Here is a 22,821-nt window from a genome sequence, read left to right on the forward strand (position 1 = left end):
AAAAATTTTATTCGAAAATGAGGTTTAGGCCTTCATTCCGGGGGGGGGGGGGGGTACTACCACCCCAACTTGGGTAGGGGTGTGCCGCCAGGACCTCAAAACCCTGACCCTATTCCAGACCTAAAATTTTGATTTTACATACCCTACCCCAAACTAAAACTAAGAATTATACACCCTATCCCAGACTAAAAGCCGGAAAATACGGTCTTACAAGCGATTGCAATCAATATTTACTAACGTTTTTATTGTTTTTGTGTCGGCAGAAAGCGTAGCCTATTCGCCAGACAAAAACGACCAAATCGTTAACCCTATCCCAGAATAAAATGACACCCTATCCCAGACAAAATGTCAAAAAATGATACCCTACCCCAGACCCAAAAGCAGAAAAACCATACCCTATAGGGCGGCACATACCCGTATAGCAAATATAGGGGAGTACCCCCCCCGGCCTTCATTTGCTTATTTCCCATATGTTTTCTATAAAAAAAAGCCTGACAAAGCAACGTTCTAACACAAATGCAACAAAACATCTTTGTACGATTGAAAATACCGCATCAAACAGGCATTTTATCATGGTACATCAGTTTCTAACTGTTTGAAAAAGGTTTTGAGTGTGACCCGAAACGAAAATTAATTGGGACCAAAACTCATACGAAGTCTAGTTTTTTGGCGCTTTTTGCCATTATTACTCATTTTTGAAAACAAATTCCCTTAAAACTTCCCAGTCTCTGAGTGGGGCCTGGATGATCTCTTTCTCCAGTCTGGCGGACCTGTGGTTGGATGTCGTTTGATATCTCTTAATGGCGCACGTGTGACATTGGATTAGTGCAGTGCTTAATGGAAGGCAGAATTCAGGAAACCTGCTGTTGAGAACTGCTGTTGTGTGTGGAATTACGAGATACTATAAACAGTGCGAGAGGCTATGACTCGTACAGTTACTTATGTGTACGCGGCTGTTTCCTCACCTGCTACTGTTAGGCTGTTTTCTTGACATCACGAAAGATCGAATTGACCCCCGTGTAATATTGATATGAATGAATTTGACCCAAGTATTTGTCTGATCAGATTAGACATTGAACCGCCTTCAGTAAAAAGATCAAAATCTTTCTCCTAGCTTTATACCGGAAACAAGCTACTACTGGTCACTGCTAACTCGAATTTGTGATAGTTTTTTTGGATCGACGCCTTTATTGATAGCTTAAATCTAAAGCTAACGATAAAGCTGATGGTGACCAGAAGACATCGTTTGTAATCTGGGCTTTTTTCATCCAAAGCGCCACTAACTTGGGTTGTCGGGAAAGAGAAGAAACATCAGAAGCACCAAGAGACTTCTGGTCAGGTTTGTGACGAAAAACGTACTATGCTTTCGTTGTAGAACACATTTTACCGACTCGACTCTATGATGCATACAAGTAAACGTTTATTGTAGTTGTAGAATTGTAGGAAGTAATCAGTTAAAGCCCGCCCTTAGCACACCAAACAAGCCCACCAGAATCTCTGATCTAGTTTGCTAGTCAATCAAAGTTTACTCTCCGCCTTTCAAAAGTAGCAGTAAACTGGTTCAAAATGGCATAAACTGTTAAACATAAGAATTGGAAGTTTTCCAGCTTTTTTTTGTGCTTTGCGGCATTGCCCGCGAGCGTGTGTGCTCTGCAAGCTATTGTACAACATAGTTAAGATATATTAAAGGTTCCCGGGCTTCTTCGGATCAGATCAAACAAAAACGATTTGTATTTCTGATCCTTCTGAAAAATGTATCTTGACAGGGATCGGGAGCTGTTTTTAGTGTCCTAACGATTTTGAATCAAGAAAACTAGAGATTAAAAAACAACTGTTGAGACTGTTTAACATCAGGTATCGTGTTTTCAAATGAACCCTTTGAAAAGACATAATCATCTCAAGGACTTTCCACACAAACATTTCGGAAAACCGCGTTTTCTAAAAGATAATTTGATATCTCATCATTTGATTTTTTTACATAAAGTCAAAAGTCATAAATCTAGATAACATCTCCGGCTCTACTATCGCACATTCGTCTTAGGTTTGTCAGATGAGTTCCCTTATATTTGCACTCCCGTCCTACCAATTGAAGGATTACTTAACGAATTCCCTTTTTCTGGATTAATCTAAAGATTCCGGTATCAGTAAATGATAATATAAAACATTTACGTCGAAAAATTCATGCAGCTCGAGCCGTGATGCTTGGCGCACGCGCAGCTATCTGTGCCATGGCTTGTTCTTGAAAACGTGAAGCAAACCAAAACAAAATTAAAGCTAGTGATTTTAAACTTTATAATAATATTCCAATATGCTAGCTCTATAATAACTTAATAATCTAATTTAACCAGGAGAGAAGATAAGAAACAATTTAAGAATCACTGCAAAATTAAAAACCATCTAGATTGCAACGCGGATAATCTCACCCACTTCTAGCACCATTAATATCTGTTAAGGCTCTAATCTATTTTACCACTCCAAGCGTAATGCCTAACAGTTCTTGTAATCCAATTGATAAGGCAGCCGATAGATCGAATCAGATGGCTTTCACTGTTTTGGCCTTGTTTTGGTAAAAGCTACATCATTTTCCGATACTCCATTTACGATAATGGAATGTTTTCCCGGAAAAGTGAATGACAATGAAAAGATAACGTCATGACTCCACTGGAGATGGCTGATCGGGTACAAGATATCACAGAAATAATTGACCTTTATTGTTAGATAAGCCAACATCTGAAGGCTTGTAAAATTCAACACTTGAAGATGTACTCAATGATTACCCCATGCGTGGACGTCGTAAAGTGATAATACGTACTTTACTCAGTGGAGGTGAACTTCTGCACTGCATCAGACCTTTTATGTATAGGACATTTGTCTCATGTCTGGTTTTGACCCACTTAAGTCATCTATTGTTATGCATACACGCGCCGCAGTAGAACGATTTTACTGAATCCCCTGAACATTCATGCACAGAAAGTGAAAAGACAAACAAGCACGAAAGAAAACTATGGAATTAGTGTCTTCTGAAGGTTTATTTTCCCAAACGACGAAAAATACCAATAATAAAAATATTATGGTTTTCTTGTGCACTTTCACGATTTTGTTGTTTAGCTGTTCGTAGTTATTGCATTCTAATACATGTCATGATCAATTGGTTTCTCAGTTTAAAGTTCCAAGGGATCAAGGCAGCTCCCGTTTGTGGATAAACGCTCCAGTTAGCAAATTATATCATGGATAATAAAATTATCATCGATGATAGTGTGCACGCACTAAACCCGTGAACAATAAATAGTGCTAATTAGTACTATTTCATACCGAATCTTTTGTTTTCTTTTGTTTAATCATAGTTTTATATTGTTTAAAGTTAGTATTTGTTTCACGGGTTTAGTGCGTGAACTCTAATGTTAGAAATAAATAGTGAGCAAAAATATGAACACTTAAAATGACATTACGCCAGGCAAACAAAGAGAACAGAAAAACTTTATTGTGAACAATAAAACGTCAATATACAGTCAATTCAAAAAACGTTGTCGTCGACCGGCTCAAGCCTACGCGACTGGATCGAAAGGAATATGGGTAAAAATCACTGAAGCGGTAAAATATTCGTTCTGAATAAATTGTTGCCGCTAGTAGTAAAGATAATAATAGCGAGAAACAATCCATCAAATGCATGTCTTTGGGTTTAGGGAAAGAAAAACAAAGTAGTTATGATTCAGTTCACAATTTCGAAAATATGAAGGCATTAAAAAAACGTCTCCTCCAACACTTCCCGCTCGCCTACTAAGGTTCGTGCTGTAAACCAGGCATAACTAGTCAGATAAAATTACGGAGTCAACTCGGCTTCAATGATTGCTACCCAGAGCTCCTTTCGGTCCTGTCGCGTAGGCTTGAGTTGGTCGACGACAACTTTTTTTGAATTGACTGTATAGTATCATCCAACTCGCTAATCAGAGTCAGAGATCGACAACCCTTGCCACTTTGAAACGGCTTTTTCATGTGCCTTTGCCGCCTTGGTTACAGCCTCCGTCATTGTAGGCATCATTGCCATAAGCTCATCTAGTTTATCTTTCTTCTTTTTCTTCTTTTCCTTCTTCTCTGTTCCCTTTCCAGCTGTAAGAATAGAGACAAGAATACACCACGTTTAAATGAATAACACCGCGTGCGATGAATGCGGGTTGAGTCGTTGTATTGGGGCTACAAATCAAATATTGGATATGCTCGTAAAAAGCTTCAAAACTCTACTCAGGAAATCTACTCAGCATATAGAAAATGACTTCGGGAGAATGTTAACCCATAGGAAATACAAACATAAAAATTACAAAATGGCTGTTAAATTGTGCGTTTGATGATGAGTCAGTTATATCGCCTTAACTAATTTTAAGTGCAAAAAAGGGATATCGATAGGAGTCCTACTTCGATACCCTAAAAGATACCAGGAAACGCCGAAAAACTCCAGTTTGTACACCCGAAAAGATACCCGACGAGTGTTACGTGCCAACTAGCCAACTAACCCCGAAGTTTCAACTTGTCAACTATGGTATGGATCCAAAATTTATAATTCAGCCTTAAATTCTTTCACTCAGCCTTAGATGGTAAAGGCAAGAATATATGAAAAATAACTTTAGGTCTGACCCACAACCCCAACCCGAAAATTACTCAAAAGAGCCGTACTCCCTTGTGCTTATTCTGAAGCCTTACGTAAGAACATAATATCGATGACGGCAATGAAACTGATGGATAGCATCTCACCTTCTTCCTCCTCTGCAATCAATTCATCCTCTTCAAATTCACTAAGAAATCTCGAGCGTTCCGTTTTGGTTGTGGTCTCCGTGTACTTTCTGGCATCAGAGGCTTTACTTTTTTCATCTTCCCCAACAAGATAAAGGCCGTCCATTCCATAGTCTTCTTTTCTTTTCGAGGTACACTTCGCATCGTTTTTGATGTCCATCGGCGAAGATTCTTCACTACAACTACTCTCGTATACATCCTCCGGGTCTTTTACTGATGGTTTGTCGTTGCTAAAAAATTAAGGAAAAACCAAGTTCATTAGCTACATTAATACTAAAAGTAATAAGAATTTATAGTCAGAATGATCAATTGGTATATCAAGAAATTACCCCGAGACTTGCCATTCTTTTATTTTTCTTCCTATTCGCCTAAGTGCCGTCTGTTTAGTTGGCCCTGTTCCCTTGCCAATGGATGTATAGTAGGCCTTTTCGACAGGACCGAGCTGGTCGGCCATAAGCTCAAAGTAACTAAGTACTCGTTTGGGAAGACATCCAACTTTGTTCACTGCTTCCCTTACCAGCTGTAGCTCGAGGTTTCTGTTTTTGGATTTTATTTCAGATTTGCTAGACTTGCCTTTATCGCGGTCTGCTTTTCGCTTTTGCCTGGTTTTTGGCGTAAAGAAAATCCTTTCCAGCCTTTCCAACTCTTTGTCTCCTTGGTCTTCTGGATTCACTACAGGCTCTCCCGCAAAAGCAGCTTCGAGAAATATGTTTCTTCCCTCCATGGAGCCAAGAAACTTCAACCACACACATGAACTCCAGGCGGTATTTATACAGAATTAAGTGTGAACATACCTTTGAGCCTCTCAGACTTGCACTTGTAAAAAAATGTGTAGTTTCTTTCTTATATTGCACAAAACAGAGAAATGCAAAGACAAATCTGCTCAATCATATCCTAAAAGCTGTGTAAACAATTACACCCCCTATTATGGTGTCATTACAAAATATGAACCTCCTTTGACAAAGTCTTACCTGCGTCAGTATCAGATCTTTTTCGCACTATTTCTCGTCCCTTTTTGTGTCATGCATTAAAGCGAGCTTCATGCACGAGGTGACAACTTGTTCAAAAACTACATTATAACCTTTGAACAATATAATGTGCTAATTATTTTTTGCCAAGGTTAAATATCCGACGCCGAGAAATTACTCGATTGTAGATTCACGCTATTGTCATCAAGCACGATACAATGCTCTTACCTATGCATTTTTGGCACACACGATAGCAGAATTGCATATAATCTCGTGAATACTACGCTGTATCTTCTGAAAAGCTAATTCTCAACAATCGCTCTAAACAAGATGCCGCCTCCGGTTTTGCCAACGTTCTTCATTCTGGCTTACTTTGTTCTCCTCCAATTTTTGAAGCTTCGAGATGCCGGGAATGACTTCCCAGCTTTCCCGTTTCATCTTTTCAGTCAAATCTTCTTCGTCTTGATATGTATTATTCGCGTTTTGGACATGTGTAAAACAAATGATGTCATTGATCGACTTGGCCTTACAGGAATCGCAGAACCAAATGGAGCCCGTGACTATTACCATTACATTGCTAGCTTTCCCATTAAATTCTGGTATCTAACTGGCGAGACACTTCAGACATTTGGTGAGGTCGTTGTGGACATGCGAATGTCAATAATATTGCACGACAGGACATACCGTTGCAACAGAGTCCGTCGCAGGATACGAGTTCAAAGATTGAATATTACGAACAGACTCCTCCTAGTGTTTATTTGGCTTAGAAGATGTCTTAGAATGCAAACCCTGGCCATGATGTTTAAAGTGGACATTACATATGTAAGCAAAACAATACAAGAAATAGTTCCTCTTCTACTTGAGAAATATTCGCGACAAGTCGTTTGGCCAGCTTTAGCAGAGTGGAGAGGTTGGCTGGGGCACTGGAAAAAATGTCCGTCCTGTGTTGGGATAATTGATGCAACGACTCATCCAATATGGCGACCATCTCAACGACAGGCAATGTTTGAGGCGACAAAAAGAAACACTTCATGTCAAGCCACATCATCGTTACTCCAGATGGGATGATAGTTCATTGTTCGGCTGCGTAAGTACTTACTACTGTTTTATTTTGGTAAACTTGGAAATGATATTTATTGCTGAAATATCATAAAAGTGAACGATTAAAAATTCGTCCGGTGGGTGTGAAGCCAGCCTATGCGTCCAGGTTTTGCTTTAGATTTATTACTGAGTTTTATATTCCCTACATTTTTAGATTCCCCGGACATCTCAACGACACTAATGGATTTAACATGATGCCAAGGATTGGTCCGCAGTGTGCTCTAGATCTACCTGCTGGCTGCCATGTTATTTCTGACAACGGTTATCCTCCCCATCCTGCTCTGATTAAACCTAAAAGAAGAGCCCAAGTCAATGGAAACCCAAGACTACAGGAGATAAACAGGGAGCTCACTAGCTGTCGGATTAAAGTGGAACACGCCATAGGATTCTTTAAAACGTATCGCTGCATTTCTGAACGTTGGAGGCACCCTCGTGCTTTTCTCCCTATCGTTATACATTGCTGCGCTTCTTTGAGTAATCGGAGATTGCGTTTCTTACAAAATACGTATTAAACAACAGCTTCAATATATTGAAATACCGGTTTCAGTCATAAGTTGTAGTGGGGTGAATTTTTGTTTTTTTCCCCCCTGATTCTTTCACACTGAAACCCTCATTCACAAAGGGAACAATGTTTATGAGTCTGCCACGATAAAAAAGTCAGTTCTGTTTTGCAAATGACCTTCATCATTAATACGCACTAAATATTTTGTAGTTTACGCTGTCTTGTTCTTGAAATAAAGGTTAAAAAATCCATTAGTCGTCTCCTTTATTTGACATAGAGGATATTACATGGGCGCGCGGAGATACGAATTTTATCTTCGAGTGTTGATGGTATATCTCACGAGTGAGCGCAGTGAACGACTGACAGATATTCAACACGAGAAGATAAAATTTGTATCTCCAAGTGGTCATGTAATGTTCTGTTTATTATATAGATATCGTTGAGCGAAATACGAGGACTTACCCGGTGTCCTAAACCTTCGTACATTCTACACAGTGAAGATATCATATCCGTCACATGTGAAGATATCACTGTTGTCATGACTACCTTCATATTTCATCGATATCTATATAATAATATCCTTTGTCTCACTCGGGTAGGCGATAAGAGATAAAGGCGTTGATATACCATTATTTAATTTACTCGCCAAACAATGGCTTTTGTTTCCTGAGCTCATTAAATTCTAGGACGAACTTCACAAAGTGGGTCAAAACCAGACATGAGACATATGTCTTATACATAAAAGGTCTATCCAATACTTTGTTTGCTCTTTTAAGGAGGTCATGACTAAAGTGTTAAATTAAAAATTTACAGCTAAAAGAATGTCCTATATCCTTTGAGACTGACTTTCATGCCACCATCATTGAAGGCCGTACATAAAGACAATCGGCATGATTAAAAGCAGAAGACAATTAGAGTCCTGCTTCAATGACTTTTCTTTTGTTCTCCTTTATTGTAACATATTTAATGTTTTATAATGTTTTTCTTCTTGAGCCAACGTAAGCTTATATTCCTTCCGTACAACGATGTATGGCCATTTAATTTGGGCCGGTTCTGCACGTAGACATGTTAGTGTTCTTAGACATCCAAATGAGCAGTTATGAGGCGGTTTGTTTGTCTGTTTGTGTTTGTTCGTTCGGTTGTTTGTTTGCTTGCTTGCTTGTTTGTTTGTTTGTTTGTTTGTCTGTTTGTTTGTTTGTTTGCTTGTTTGTTCGTTTGTCTGTTTGTTTGTTCGTTTGTTCGTTCGTTTGCTTGTTTGTTTGTTTGTCTGTTTGTTTGCTTGCTTGCTTGTTTGCTTGTTTGTTTGCTTGCTTGTTTGTTTTCTTTGTTCGTTTGTTTTTTTCGTTCCTTTGTTCATTCGTTTGTTTGTTTTGTTTGTTTGTTTGTGTGTTTGTCTGTTTGTTCGTTCGTTTGTTCGTTTGTTTGTTTGTTTTGTTTGTTTGTTTGTTTGTTTGTCTGTTTGTCTGTCTGTTTGTTCGTTTGTTTGTTTGTTTGTTCGTTCGTTTGTTCGTTCGTTTGTTTGTTTGTTTGTTTTGTTTGTTTGTTTGTTTGTTTGTCTGTTTGTTTGTCTGTTTCTTTATTTTTTTGTTCGTTCGTTCGTTCGTTCGTTTGTTCGTTTGTTCGTTCGTTCGTTTGTTCGTTCGTTCGTTTGTTCGTTTGTTCGCTCGTTCGTTTGTTCGTTCGTTCGTTCGTTCGTTTGTTTGTTTGTTTGTTTGTTCGTTCGTTTGTTTGTTTTGTTTGTTTGTTTGTTTGTCTGTTTGTTTGTCTGTTTCTTTATTTCTTTGTTCGTTCGTTCGTTCGTTTGTTCGTTCGTTCGTTTGTTCGTTCGTTCGTTTGTTCGTTCGTTCGTTTGTTCGTTTGTTCGCTCGTTCGTTTGTTCCTTCGTTCGTTTGTTCGTTTGTTCGTTTGTTGGTTTGTTCGTTTGTTCGTTTGTTCGTTTGTTCGTTTGTTCGTTTGTTCGTTTGTTCGTTTGTTCGTTTGTTCGTTTGTTCGTTTGTTCGTTTGTTCGTTTGTTCGTTTGTTCGTTTGTTCGTTCGTTCGTTGTTCGTTTGTTCGTTTGTTCGTTTGTTCGTTTGTTCGTTTGTTCGTTCGTTCGTTTGTTCGTTCGTTCGTTCGTTCGTTCGTTCGTTGTTCGTTCGTTCGTTCGTTCGTTCGTTCGTTCGTTCGTTGTTCGTTTGTTAGTTTGTTGGTTTGTTTGTTTGTTCGTTTGTTCGTTTGTTCGTTTGTTCGTTTGTTCGTTTGTTCGTTTGTTCGTTTGTTCGTTTGTTCGTTTGTTCGTTTGTTCGTTTGTTCGTTTGTTCGTTTGTTCGTTTGTTCGTTTGTTCGTTGTTCGTTTGTTCGTTTGTTCGTTTGTTCGTTTGTTCGTTTGTTCGTTTGTTCGTTTGTTCGTTTGTTCGTTTGTTCGTTTGTTCGTTTGTTCGTTTGTTCGTTTGTTCGTTTGTTCGTTTGTTCGTTTGTTCGTTTGTTCGTTTGTTCGTTTGTTCGTTTGTTCGTTTGTTCGTTTGTTCGTTTGTTCGTTTGTTCGTTTGTTCGTTTGTTCGTTTGTTCGTTTGTTCGTTTGTTCGTTTGTTCGTTTGTTCGTTTGTTCGTTTGTTCGTTTGTTCGTTTGTTCGTTTGTTCGTTTGTTCGTTTGTTCGTTTGTTCGTTTGTTCGTTTGTTCGTTTGTTCGTTTGTTTGTTTGTTCGTTCGTTTGTTCGTTCGTTCGTTCGTTCGTTCGTTTGTTTGTTTGTTTTTTTCGTTCGTTCGTTTGTTTGTTTGTTTGTTTGTTTGTTCGTTTGTTTGTTTGTTTGTTTGTTCGTTCGTTTGTCTGTTTGTTAGTTCGTTTGTTCGTTTGTTTGTTTGTTTGTTTGTTTGTGGTAGGTTGATTTATTTGCCGATGACATACTGATCATAAGGTATTAGAGATCTCTCGTATTGAACGAGAAATAACAACTTATCGTGACTAGCTGTGACTAGCACTTTGACCTGGGTGTTTTATTTTGTCCGTCGATAAATAAAAAGCGTCATATGTGGCGTACATGATCGGCCTGGGAAACTTATGTAATAATGCACGTCAAAAACAAACAATAACGACATCAAAGAAATCCGACGGTTTCTCGTAACACGCAGCCTTAAGTCAGGATTCGTGCTATGGCAGTTATATAAATCGCGTGCAGCCAATACGAATAAGACACCATCAATCGTGGTGATAAAAGCGATCCAACATTCCGCCTGGAATAGATTTTTTTTGCCCTTTTTGTTGTTACCACTTTGTCAGAATTTCCATAAATCAGGTTTGCATCCATATCTTTGATCTTTTTCATTGATACAGTGCCAATCGTTTCTCTATCAATATTTTCCCTGATAATGTTTTAACAATCAAAGGTAAGGGCTAGGTAGGTCTTCTCTGGCAAATTACGAAAGGGGGAAGGGTAATGAAAAGAAGAAAAAGAAGAAAGCCCCCGTCCCTGTAGTCAAGGCTGGTCTACGTGAGTCGTCTGCTTTATTAGACATATGCCTACTTGATTAATTAGACAAAGCAAGTTATAAGTGGTTACCCTGGTTATCTGTTTTGATGAAAGACATCCAACTGCTGTACGAAAAGAGCCTAGCCGCCTAGTGACTTAAATGTTGTTTAGATCTTGAACACAAAAGATCCTAGATGTGTCAAAAATTTGGTATCCGAAATTATTAAAAGACGGGCTAGGGTTCAAATCAATTGGCACTTGAAAAATGATTAATTTGTACAACGTTTGGCAAACAATGCTGTCCTGACTAATTATTACGTACATTTGTGAAAGAATTTTATAGTAGATCGAATCCATCGCTGCTACGGACTTACCAGCACACTCGCCTAACTCAATTTCCTTCACGATTAAACTGAATCCACTTGTTATCCGTGCGTCTATTCATCGATTTCTTCCCAGTATTAGTCATATATGGCTGAAAGTCTTCAATTAATGGGCAACAGTGTAAACAGACGCCAATCTGTCATACTTTCAATAGCGAGAAAGCAATAATACCAGGCAAGAGAAGCAATTACAGTCGTGTCAATCAGTCCTCCTGTGCAACAGGGGGAGGCTTGTGCCTGCTAGAATTAGGAAGGGCGTTCATACTAGAAAGATGATACTGCAGACTTAAATTAACCTTAAAAGTTAAAGAGGGAAATACTGATTGTTGAGATTTTAAAAAAATTACATCTGAATCAAGCAAACTTAAATAGTAGGTTTCGTCTCGTTTTAAAGGCAAAAGAGCGAGCCGGTCCGCTGACCCGTGCACTGAATACTTCAAAAATGCAGAAAACGCTCAGTCCGAGTCTTACAAGATCTGATATTTTTCCCGGGGGAGTGAGAGATAATGCTGCCACAAATCCTATAGTTCTGACTACTGAGCACTGATTATTAGATTTAGTACCTTCTCGATTCAGGGAAAAGTTAACAATAGATGGTTTTAGAGTTATAGAAAGATCAGATGCAGCTTTGAACGGGTGCCATAAGAACTATCCCCCTCCCCCCACAAACGAAATAACGCCGGATTATAAATCTCAGTCGTGTCACTAGTATAATGTCGAGAGGCTGACAAATGGCAAACACAACCTAAGGGCTTTCTTCTTTATCGTTTTTCATCGTGGATATCTACCAAAATGTCGGTCTACTACAGTAAGTATGATGATCATTAATACAATTGGGCATAAGATGGATAGTCTTTTGCGCTCTTGAAGTTTGCAAGTTCAGTTTATTAACGTTGTTTTAAAGCAACTATGAGCTTAACTCTTTGGCTTTTTTAGTGCACGATATTCAGATGTTCAGATGACGGATAACGATCTAGTTAATCATACACATAGGGGGTTAGAGTTATATTCCTTATATCGATCCTACTGATGATGTTGATTGTAAACAATCACTATAAATTGATCAGGTCAATTGGCGTACGAAAATGAAAATTCTCCTTGGATACATGCTTGTGGCAGTAGCAGTAATAGTAGTAACGGGTACAACAAATATTAGGTCAGTAGTGAATTCGAGTTAACTGACTTCAAGGCCACTCTCTTTGTAATAAGATCCATTCCTGCGGTATGTGTCTTGCAGACATGACAATATAACAGTACAGAAGCTCTTCCTTTTTTTAATAATTGTAGTAATTATCAGTGCATTAAATGTTCATTGTTTGAACTACTCTGTACATAAGCTATATTTTATTATGGAAATCAAACTCATTTTACTTAACAAGTTTTCTAATGTGGATTCTCGGGAACCAACAACGATTCGCTCAGATTTATTATACTATTACTGATCTGCCAGTACTATATACGGCGCCAAATGCATGCCAAGGTTCCTTGTAAAAGGACGCCTCGAACTTTTGGGGTCGGTTAAAATTAATTCCCGAATCTGCGAATAATTTGACAGTTACCTTTTTTTGTCTCGTCCGACAAGAACAAACGTAAAACAATAATGTAGAGGGTTTCAATCCGCGTTCCAAATTTTATAACGAGCAAGAACCGAACGAAGTGTCTAGATACCCGGTATTCTTACTTTATTTAGAATAGTCAAGCGCTTCTGTTAATGATAAAATATCTATATTTTCCCTTTCGCTTTCGTGCTAGCTCCCGTGAACCAATTTCAAAATACTAGATACCTGTTAGCAGCAGCGCTTGACTATTCTAAATGAAGTAAGAATACTTTCAATGGGCAAAGATGTGTTTATTTGACGAATTTTTTTCAATAGTCAAAAACTCCCAGGTATCTAGTATTTTGAAATTGGTTCCCGGGTGCCAGGAGTCTAGACACTGACTTCGAAAACCGAAACCGGACCAAAACAATATGGATAAATTTTCATTCCGCTGCATTTGCAGGATCCGACAATCCTTTTAAATTTTACCTGAATCCGTAATCCCGGACTAAATCATATGCGAAATCCACCGATCCGTAAACCTATTAACCCCCTCACCCTCAATTTCCTTGTTTCTTTGCTTTATAGATTTGGAAATGTGTGAGTTTGAGTATTGTGTTGTAATAGTCAATGTGATGTTAGTTCGTGTGGAGCGAAGGAACTGTAGCCCCTTATGGGAAGTAAGCCGGGTTGTAAAATTTATATACCCACACATAATGCCATAAGATACTATTCAAAAAAAAATGAAACCGGAATTCAAATTCTTTGTCCGATGTGTGAGTCTTGAAACCAGTCAAGCAGGAAAACGGCCCATTTTTGGCCATACCACGCATGGCGTGCCACAATACAAGAGGACTCCATCGCTTGATAACAGTACTTGATCACAATAGCTTGATGCAGCTTGACTTGTACTGAACACAATGTTCAAACCTGTTCTCATTTCAGTTACTGGCTGGAAGACACGAGAAGAGTATCTGGCCTTTATGAATGCCAAGGACTTCAACCACAATGCTCACTTTCCTCCAAGGCAAACCTTCTACCCTTTAGCAGCGGACCCTAACAAGCAAATCAATAGTCGGCTTTATATCCAGAAAAAGAAAAAGCCTCGTTGCAGTAAACTATGTGTAGTGGTTTGGTTCCTAGCCTTCTTCGTCCTCCTTTCTGTTGTGATGACAAGTCTTTTTATTTGGCAAGTTAAGAGAATGTCCCCAGGTGAATCAATGCCGAAAGTTCAACAGGTCAGTCAGTACTTATCATGAGTAACGGCATTCATGTATTTTTCACTCGTGAATCATTAAAGAGTCTTTTTTCCTATTGTTGGCTGACTTCGTTCGCCTAGGCTCTTGAAAAAATAAGTCAAGAAGCTGTTTTTATTGAAAGTTCAAAACGCCTCTTTATTTCTTTATTTCTTTATTTTTTTCATATTTCAGTTCAGTCAAAATTTGTAAAATTGTTCAAATGGCAAATTGTGACTTATCCAGATCAACGATAAAAGCTCTGTGCTGTATGCTGCACGCGATATGAGCCTTCCGACTACGGCCGTCTGAGAAGAAACGAAAAAACCTGAGGACATCACCAAAACAAATCAGTCAACGAATCATGTTCGTTGTACAATCGCCTCAGTTCCAAGTATTTCTGATTTCACAAAAGACATTTGAACGACTTTAAGGTTTAGGGCTTCAAACAAAAGACCTTTTTTCTGCAACACAAAAACAAACCAAAAAATTCGGACCAAATAACAACCCAGGCTTTTAGAAAACTGAGGCGGCAAAGAAGATGTAAAAACACAAGTAAAAAAAGAAGTACACTAAGTTTACATTTACACTTTTTGTACCAAATGGTTTTTTCCCCAGAACACTGCGAAGTGTCTTGGTTTGCCAAAGCCTGTTGAATTGGATGCCTTACCCAAACAACTAAATGCTGAATTAAAAGCAATAGAAAATCTGATTAACAGAAAGATGGCGGGAAAGGATGGAGCTCAGAATGGGGTAAGTTCATATGTGGTTGCTTCATGGCGGGTCGTGGTGCCATCGAGCCATCCGCGTCCTATCGAGAGTTCATACTGAATATCTAGGAAGTGCTGTGCGGAATGCATCTAAACCGTCACCTAGAACACACTGGTTTTTATAAGCGATAAGTAGGAGACAGACAGTACACCCCTGTAACTCGTAGTTTATGCGTTATCTTATTAAGGTAACTACCTAATATAGAAAAAAAAATCCATGGAACGTTTTGAATCACTATTTCCTAAACCCCAATGCTGATTTCAAATGTGAAAAGAAAGAAGAGGTGTCCCGCGTTCGTTTTCGAGATATTCACAATATATGCGTATCAACAATTGCTTGGGGGGAAAAGAAGCGACAACCGCTAGACTTTCTACGAAAACAAATCATAGCGTTAAAGGTAATAAGGCTTTGTAGTTATATTGTCAGGAAATCTAAATCATACATCGTTTTAGAATATAGAAATATGAATCAAAAGATGTTGAGAAATGTTACTTGCGTCTTGTGTTTGACGATTTTTGTCTAAAACGCCGGAGTGCAAAAAATGTACCCTTACCACTTTTTCTATGAGTAAAAACCCATGCAATATTTTTTCAGACTTTGTCAGAAGTTTCTTTTTTTATGTACTCTTTCGGAAATTATAAAAAAAGGAAGAATCCATGCAAAATTTGAAGGTTTTGCTTTGTTGAAATTAAAACGAGCGGTTATTTGCGCACGCGCACATCGTAGAGTCAAATTGCGTAGTTGGCGTGCGCAGTAGCTTCATCATTCTATAGTAGGCAGCCATCTTCACACTGATTTGAACTATTTTCACCTCCAGAATTAAAAAATCAATTAACCGTATCTCGCTGCTCGATTTTACAGTGGCTAACTTTAATTGATGCCTTTTATTTTTTTGAAGATTGGTACTCTAACTGCTAATCTAGTGTATCGCGACAAAGTCATCTGGAACGGTGCATTTGGAGTTTTAAACAGATCTGAAAAGTTTCCAAGAAAACCCTCTTCCTCTACGGTTTTTCCTTGTGCGAGTATCTCTAAGGTCTTAACGGTGAGTTTGTAGTCGTCTATATCAGCAATTTCTGCCACTTGGTTTCTCGGTCTTTATCCAATCAATGCGGCCGGCCGTCGACCACTGTTCAAACCCTGCACGTGGATGACCTACAGCTATTTCAAAGAAGGTTGGTGAAGGTTTGGTTGCATGTTGTACACCAAGCCCGAATTGCACTTTATAGACGATGTAAATGTACGTTTTTACCGGCACATTTTTCTTCTGTGCTGACATTATTTACAAACTTGGTAACCAACAAGCAGCATGCAACAAGCATCATGCAACAAAACCTTCACTCACCTTTTTTGAAATAAGCTGTATATGAAAATTGAACGGTTTCTGTGCTGATGTTCTCTTGGCCACTGTAGGGTCGCATACACAGTATTACTATAGACGTAAAACGTTTCCGGTTCTCGGACATTTTGAACTGTTGTCAATATTCTTGATTTGTAGGCATTAGCGATGTACAAGTTGTACGATGAAAATTTTATAAGATCCCTGGACGAGCCGATTACCAATTTTGATCCCGACTTCAAAATTAACAACCCGTTCAACAATCACAATCTAACTCTAAAGTAAGTAAACAAATAGAGAAGATTACTTACAGATGATACATGCTTGAAATATTGTTAGGGAGTCGACACTAACCCATGCCTCATTTGACACCATAAAACAGCAAGGAAGAAAGGAGAATCTATGGACATATGTGTCCTGGTTCGCGGTTTTGTATAACATATTGAGGAACTATCATTTAATCAGCGCCATTATTTTATATGCCCGCAAGGGACCTTCAATGGTGTAATTTTACGTTTGTCTATCAGAGATTTAGCATCGATGAGGTCGGGTGTTCAACGAGAGGCACCCTGTTATCCTAGCAGCAACGAAAACCTCTGTCCCTACAATCACACGATAATGACAGATAGAATCAAGAATTTGTCCCTCCTCGTGGAGCCCAACACCGTCTCTCAATACAGGTAAACTTATATAGGATATATTGATAGATTGCTAGGAGGTCAACAGAGTCACCGAAAGGGGAGGGGGACTCTTTGGCTGTAAGATTGCCGAAACATTAGGTAAACCCTTTCATTATTACATGGTATAATCATCATCGTTGTGTAAGCAATAGGACGTTTGTATATTACAACTCCCCGGCAATTGTTATTACAATAGAGTAAAAATATTCTGAGAAGAACCGTGATAGTGGGATTATAATAATGCAATCATGTTCATCTGATCTTTTTTGTCATATTTGCAGTAACTTAGGCTATGGTCTTCTCGGGCAAGTCTTGGCCAAGAGGTTTTCACAGGGTAATTTTAACTTATTGGCAGAGAAGTACGTGCTAAAACCACTAAAGATGGATGACTCCAAGTTTTTCTTGCGAAAAAGGTAACGGACTACATAGACCATGAATACTTACTGAAAGAACCCTTACTTAGTACATAGTCAAGGGAATGGATGTAAAGTGGTCATAAGCATGGTGAAGCCTTGTCATTCACGCAAGAGAAATATCATGTTTAATTAATAGACCTTTTTTCTCATAGTTTAGTTGTTGGATAGATCCTGGTAATTATATACAAGTGTGTTTTGGTTTTGTCTAGCCAGCTGCAAGACATACCTGTAGCTTACGATACACTAGGTAAAAAGAAGCCAGTGTCAGAATGGGGCTGGTTAAATCCAGCCGGAGGACTTTTCTCTACCATAAAGGACTTGTCTAAGGTACAGAAAATATGATATACAAGGGTAACAAGGGCTTTTAATTAAATCAGCCAAAGTATTGAAAGGCACAAAGAGTAGGAATCCAAAGTACAGCCATAGTCTCGCAAATGCATTTCCACATTCTGCCAAGAATTAGTTTTCCAACTCGCTTTGGGATTGTTTACAATGATGCATGGTCAAACATACGCGACATAAACCGAGTTGGAAGCTCAAAGCTTTAAATTTCTATAATTTGAGTCTTTAATTCGTAAGGCGTATACTAGTTAAAAAAAGCTTGACCATGTCATATATCCTTATAGTTGGAAATAGAACTAATGGACGACGGTAATAAAGGCAGATACCTGTCAAAGGCAGTAACAGATCGACTCTTCTCCACAAGTAGGTGTAAATCTAAAAAAGGATTTTAAGTGAAGATAAACATAATGAAAATTATGCTACAGTCTGAATACATAAACTACCCTGCTCTTTACATTGAGCCCTTTGTTCATTCTTATATTCTTGTAGTGCACATTCTGCCTGACGGAAAGTCAATGACGGGAACACCATGGGAAATAAAGATCCAGGCTGGAATAGTCTATCGGGACAAAGGAGGTGCTGTGTATGGTTACAATGCCATGATGTCGATGGTACCTGAGTTGAGACTGGGTAGGTGGGCTTCAGTTCAAGGTTATCTAAATACCTTTTTTATATATATTAAGGTAAAAAAGAAAATAACAGTACTAGTAGGAATGGAAAGTTCATGAATAATAGAATAAAATTACAAAAGAGACGCTCACGGTGGTCTCTTGAGTTGTAATAATCGTATACTAGCATCAGTAAGGAAGTGACAGAATGTTGTCCCCACCACAATTTAAAATGAGATCGCTCATATATCGGTCTCCATCGGGGTACTCATCCTTCTTTCTTTTATGAGAATATGTGGACCGCGTAGCACTTTTGAAATACAAGATATAGAAATATAGATAAGTTATAGTGCTTGGGAACGAGGTTATTCCGGGCGAAAGACCCTTGGAAATAAATTCGGAAAAATTAATTTCCGACCTCGCTGGGTCTCGAACCCACGACCTTCCTTTTTTCCCAAGCACTATAACTTATCTTATATTTCTATCTTCTTTCTTTTAGTTCGCTAGTTACACTGATTTCGCATATTTGTAACACTATATTCCCTGATGATGGATCTAAGAAGAGCTAGGAACTGAATTATTAATATATGTTTAGATGAAACATCAAATAATTACTTTAAGAGGAAACATTTTTTAATAAAGAGCAATAATGGCAAAAAGCGCCAAAAACTAGACTTCGTATGAGTTTTGATCCCAATTTTGGTTTTGGGTTGACACTCGAAACCTTTTTTTAACAGTTAGAAACTGATGTACTATGATAAAGTGCTTGTTTGAAGCGGTATTTTCAACTGTACAAAGATGTTTTGTTGCATTTGTGTTAGAATGTAGTTTTGTCAGGCTTTTTTATAGAAAAGGCCTAAACCTCATTTTCGGGTTAACACTTTGATTCCACTTTCATCGTTCATCTCCACTTCCAAACAAGTTAAGCTTTCTGAATAACAAGATTTTAGTCTTGTACAACAGGCTTTTTTCAAGAAAATAGTTTTTGGCGCTCACTGCTTGAATACGAAAAGAATTCTCTCTTAATCTATAAGTTATGAATAACACAGTTCGATGGATAGATACTAATGAAAGATTTGAATTATTTCAGATACATAGATACTAACTTGTATAATTTTAAGAACATTATATTGTTTTCAGCTTTTAACGTAATGTGCACCAATTGTCGCTTGACATATCAAACAATCGTGAAAGAAAGTTTTGAGAAACGAATTGTACCAACGATGACAAAGGAGCTAAGAAAGGTTTATCAGAAGGTAACACTTGAATCTCAGTTTCGAAATTGAAATAAAAATTTTGCAAAAAAAAAAAAAACTTGTCTGCGGTGAAGAACAATACGTTACGACACACAACACGACACGACACGACACGACACGACACGACACGACACGACACGACACGACACGACACGACACGACACGACACGACACCGCACCGCACCGTACCGCACCGCACCGCACCGCACCGCACCGCACCGCACCGCACCGCACCGCACCGCACTGCACCGCCATATATTGACACGATTCCATATTTAAACCGGCTGCATTTGATTGGCTCTGTTCAAATGGAAGCAATTCTTGGATAGTCGACATGTACTATTACTTTGAGAGCAAACTGTCATTGGTGACATAAACCAACACTAAAAACCGTAGAACTATTTTGCCTAACACTGCAAAATGCTGACATTAACATTCATGACTGATTCGTTTTATAGAAAATAATTCTTCCGCCGGACTACCAAGTTTACGTGGGTAGCTACAACACGACTGATGTGCCATTGCTAGAGCGACTGGATGTCGAAGTTCATAACAAGAAGCTAATATTACTGGTTCACAGATCTCCCATATTCTATCTGAACTACACTTCGGGTCGTAGCTTCAGAATATCTGTGATGAGTGAAAGGACAGATTGTAGTAATGCCTACACATTAGCCAGCGAGAATGATCGGCTTGTCTTTGATCAGGTTTCAAGTAGGGATGGTTTGTCACATGGATTTGTATTATTTAATGCCTATCCGAATGGATGGTCCTATTTCTCTCGAATTACAACAAATGCGCAGTAGGTATGGCAATACTTATCATTGATATACGATGCATACACCAATCAATGTCACACTTGCCCCAAGTCGACCTTTCTTTGCGCATGATCAAAAAGCGGTGATTATATGGCTTTTGAGCCTAACTACACAGTAACTACAAGGGAAATAGCGAGAAGAGCGAATAGATAAGAAAAATGAAGTTTCAAGAAACATATGCGTATATATTCTACAAGCGGCAAAATACGCAAATGACTTACAATTTTCTCTCCTACAAAGAATATATGAATATATAATAACGCTATGTAAAGATATGTTTTTATTCTATGGAATAGATGTAGTGGAAACGTAATCAGACGTTTCTTATGACTATACGGTTTCTACAAGCCTTCTCAGTTGTGGTTGACTAACATCATTAACTGCATGTGTTGATAGTTCCGTCCTATGAGCCGTGAGGACTACTATGCCAGAGATAAGATAAGACTTTTAAAGAAAAAATGCTGCACAATCCCTGAGACCATTTCACTTACTCGGCCATTGTGCACAACGTCGATAGAGGAGACTCCATTCACTGTAATGTGTACGAGCGCAAGTCATAGTCAAATAATAGTCAATGTTATGTTACGTCAAGAGATGGTCCATATTCTGGACTGAACTGATGGCCATATTCACGCTATCGTTACTCCGGCATCATTGTACGTAATAATGCCAAAGCCTGAATTTAAAAGAGATTTCCATTCTTTTAACACTGATTTAGGTAATAATTAAGTGGAAAAGAATGGGACATAGATCATACTCAGAGCCACATCACAAGAGTAAAATCCTCGCACATTTTTCGACGGTCTAGTGGATCAAAAAACTGTGATCTTTAGGGACTTGTCAGAAAGTAAAGACATCACATTCATTAGCATATTGGAAGTATAAAGCTTGTTGTCTCCCAGATACATCATTCAAATAATTCAACTATTCACTTCATGTATAATCAATACTGAAAATATTGAGTTAGGGCTTAGGAGCACTTTAGTATAGAAGTGTGCGGTTTTGAAAAGGTCCAACGTGTTTTTTTCTGAAAGAATGAATTGTGTTTCACTGCATGAATTTTTCTTGGAAAAAATAATCCGAGCTCCAGGCGGGTTCAAGTTCCTTAGTATACGTTTGGACCCCTCTTCTCAAAAAGTCCTGGATCCGCCTTTGAATACATATACAGCTCTGTCCGACACGGCATAGACGTTTCAGTATTGCTTAAATACGTTTCGAGCAATAAATATGCTTTTTTCTATATATTTTAAAGATATCGGTACCGGTGAGGTGTAACTACTTCTGATCATAACTTTAGCCAAATGCATATGCTTTGACCGTTAAGCCTTGAAGTATGCGAGCAGTTAAATATTATTTGCGAGGAGATGTTGGAGAAAAGCTAAACTATATATGAGTGAAAGTTCAAAAATTGTTAAATCCGCTACAGAAAAAGAGAGCGCAAGGAGTGAAGAGCACGTGTCCTTGCGGCTCATACAGATCAGACGTCAACATCGATCGATCTTGTGTATGGACGATCGCGGGATTTACTATAAAGGCAATAAAGAAGCAAGAAAAAAGCAGTTGTTAGTGTATGTTTTCTCATACAAATGTCACAGGTTGTTTAGTCTGATGATCAATATATTTGGCTGTTCGTGTATAAGATAAACTCTTCCCTAAAGTACTATAACTATATGTTAGTCCTGAATGATGACTATCGATGACTATTACTTTGAACAGCGTTTTTCTTGTCATTAGAAAAAGGTATCAAGCGAAAACGTAAGCAGGTTGCGTGGATAAAGATCACTGTAATAGCTGTTTGCCACGTTAGACCTAAGAATCCTTAGCAAAATCTTTGCTTATCTCATTTCCAACATCTCCTGACCTATTCACTTTGTCAACATGCACTTATCTCGTGACATACTAGTTGTTTAATTAAACAGTATTCAAGTAAAAACACATTAACAAAGGCTTAAATATGATGCTTTGCCGCTTCAATATGCAAAATCCAGTTCTCATTCGTCTGAACTCGGCGAAGGAAATCAAATAAATGTATTTGTTTTATTCATATTCAACTTGTTTTATCTTAATATTTCAACTCAATAATGACAAGCGCTTTTCCATCTAAAACATCATTTCCGAGTCACGCGTAAACCAAATCCCTAAAAGACCATGCTACAATATAATAAGGGACCAGTCATTATTTAAGTCGGGAGGGGGGGGGGGGGGGGGGGGGGAAAAAATGGGGGGCCCCCAAATTTTTTTTGTGGAACATGGGGGCCTTGAAAGGTCAAAAGGAGGATTTTTTAAACGATTGAAACGATTTTTTTGCATGAAAAACATTTTCTCCTCCACCCCCTCCCCCCGACTTAGATAATGACTGGTCCCTAAGCTATCGAGATACATGAGTTCCAGAGTCAACACATTAATTATTCTCGATTGAAAGCACAACATAACTCGAGTTTAAGTAACTAGAAAAACATGCATGCATACGACGTGTATGTATATTCTGTTTAGTTTAGTAACAAGAGGTTTATTTAAGCTCCTGTTGTTAGGCAACTTGTCTAGGGCACGAGATACCCATCAATTATCATTTGGGGTTCTGAAAATAAAGTTAATCATTGAAATTACAAACGCCATTTCTCAAAATAAAAATT

At 38.4% G+C, this 22,821-nt stretch overlaps 3 protein-coding genes across 5 annotated transcripts; 2 read left to right on the forward strand and 1 right to left on the reverse strand.

Annotated features, from left to right (window-relative positions):
* Nucleotides 1-808: 808 nt before the first annotated feature.
* On the forward strand, nucleotides 809-22,228 carry LOC116294468 (beta-lactamase-like protein 1). Of its 3 annotated transcripts, none has more exons than XM_089027703.1 (12): nucleotides 809-1,334; nucleotides 13,669-13,961; nucleotides 14,577-14,711; nucleotides 15,628-15,774; nucleotides 16,228-16,349; nucleotides 16,596-16,748; nucleotides 17,030-17,161; nucleotides 17,374-17,491; nucleotides 17,791-17,869; nucleotides 17,996-18,136; nucleotides 19,255-19,370; nucleotides 19,829-22,228. In XM_089027703.1, the coding sequence occupies exons 2-12, from the start codon at nucleotides 13,707-13,709 to the stop codon at nucleotides 20,174-20,176; spliced, it is 1,746 nt and encodes a 581-aa protein (XP_088883829.1). In that variant the 5' UTR covers nucleotides 809-1,334; nucleotides 13,669-13,706; the 3' UTR covers nucleotides 20,177-22,228. The 3 variants fall into 3 exon arrangements, with proteins under 3 accessions (XP_088883829.1, XP_031557926.2, XP_031557925.2); XM_031702066.2 differs by having other exon boundaries at nucleotides 810-1,339; XM_031702065.2 differs by lacking the exon at nucleotides 809-1,334 and adding an exon at nucleotides 11,786-11,993.
* On the reverse strand, nucleotides 3,458-5,541 carry LOC148912285 (uncharacterized). The gene is made up of 3 exons (XM_089027586.1): nucleotides 5,115-5,541; nucleotides 4,747-5,015; nucleotides 3,458-4,107 (listed from the first exon to the last, which is right to left on the reverse strand). Exons 1-3 carry the CDS (start codon nucleotides 5,507-5,509, stop codon nucleotides 3,941-3,943), a joined length of 831 nt encoding a protein of 276 aa, XP_088883712.1. The 5' UTR covers nucleotides 5,510-5,541; the 3' UTR covers nucleotides 3,458-3,940.
* LOC148912286 (uncharacterized) lies at nucleotides 6,563-7,412 on the forward strand. The gene is made up of 2 exons (XM_089027704.1): nucleotides 6,563-6,840; nucleotides 7,009-7,412. Exons 1-2 carry the CDS (start codon nucleotides 6,785-6,787, stop codon nucleotides 7,364-7,366), a joined length of 414 nt encoding a protein of 137 aa, XP_088883830.1. The 5' UTR covers nucleotides 6,563-6,784; the 3' UTR covers nucleotides 7,367-7,412.
* Nucleotides 22,229-22,821: the final 593 nt, after the last annotated feature.

Source organism: Actinia tenebrosa, unplaced genomic scaffold (assembly GCF_029948245.1).
Source record: "Actinia tenebrosa isolate PJP-AT-01 unplaced genomic scaffold, QUT_ActTen_1.0 PGA_scaffold11__36_contigs__length_13525064, whole genome shotgun sequence".
NCBI classification, from domain to species: Eukaryota; Metazoa; Cnidaria; class Anthozoa; order Actiniaria; family Actiniidae; genus Actinia; species Actinia tenebrosa.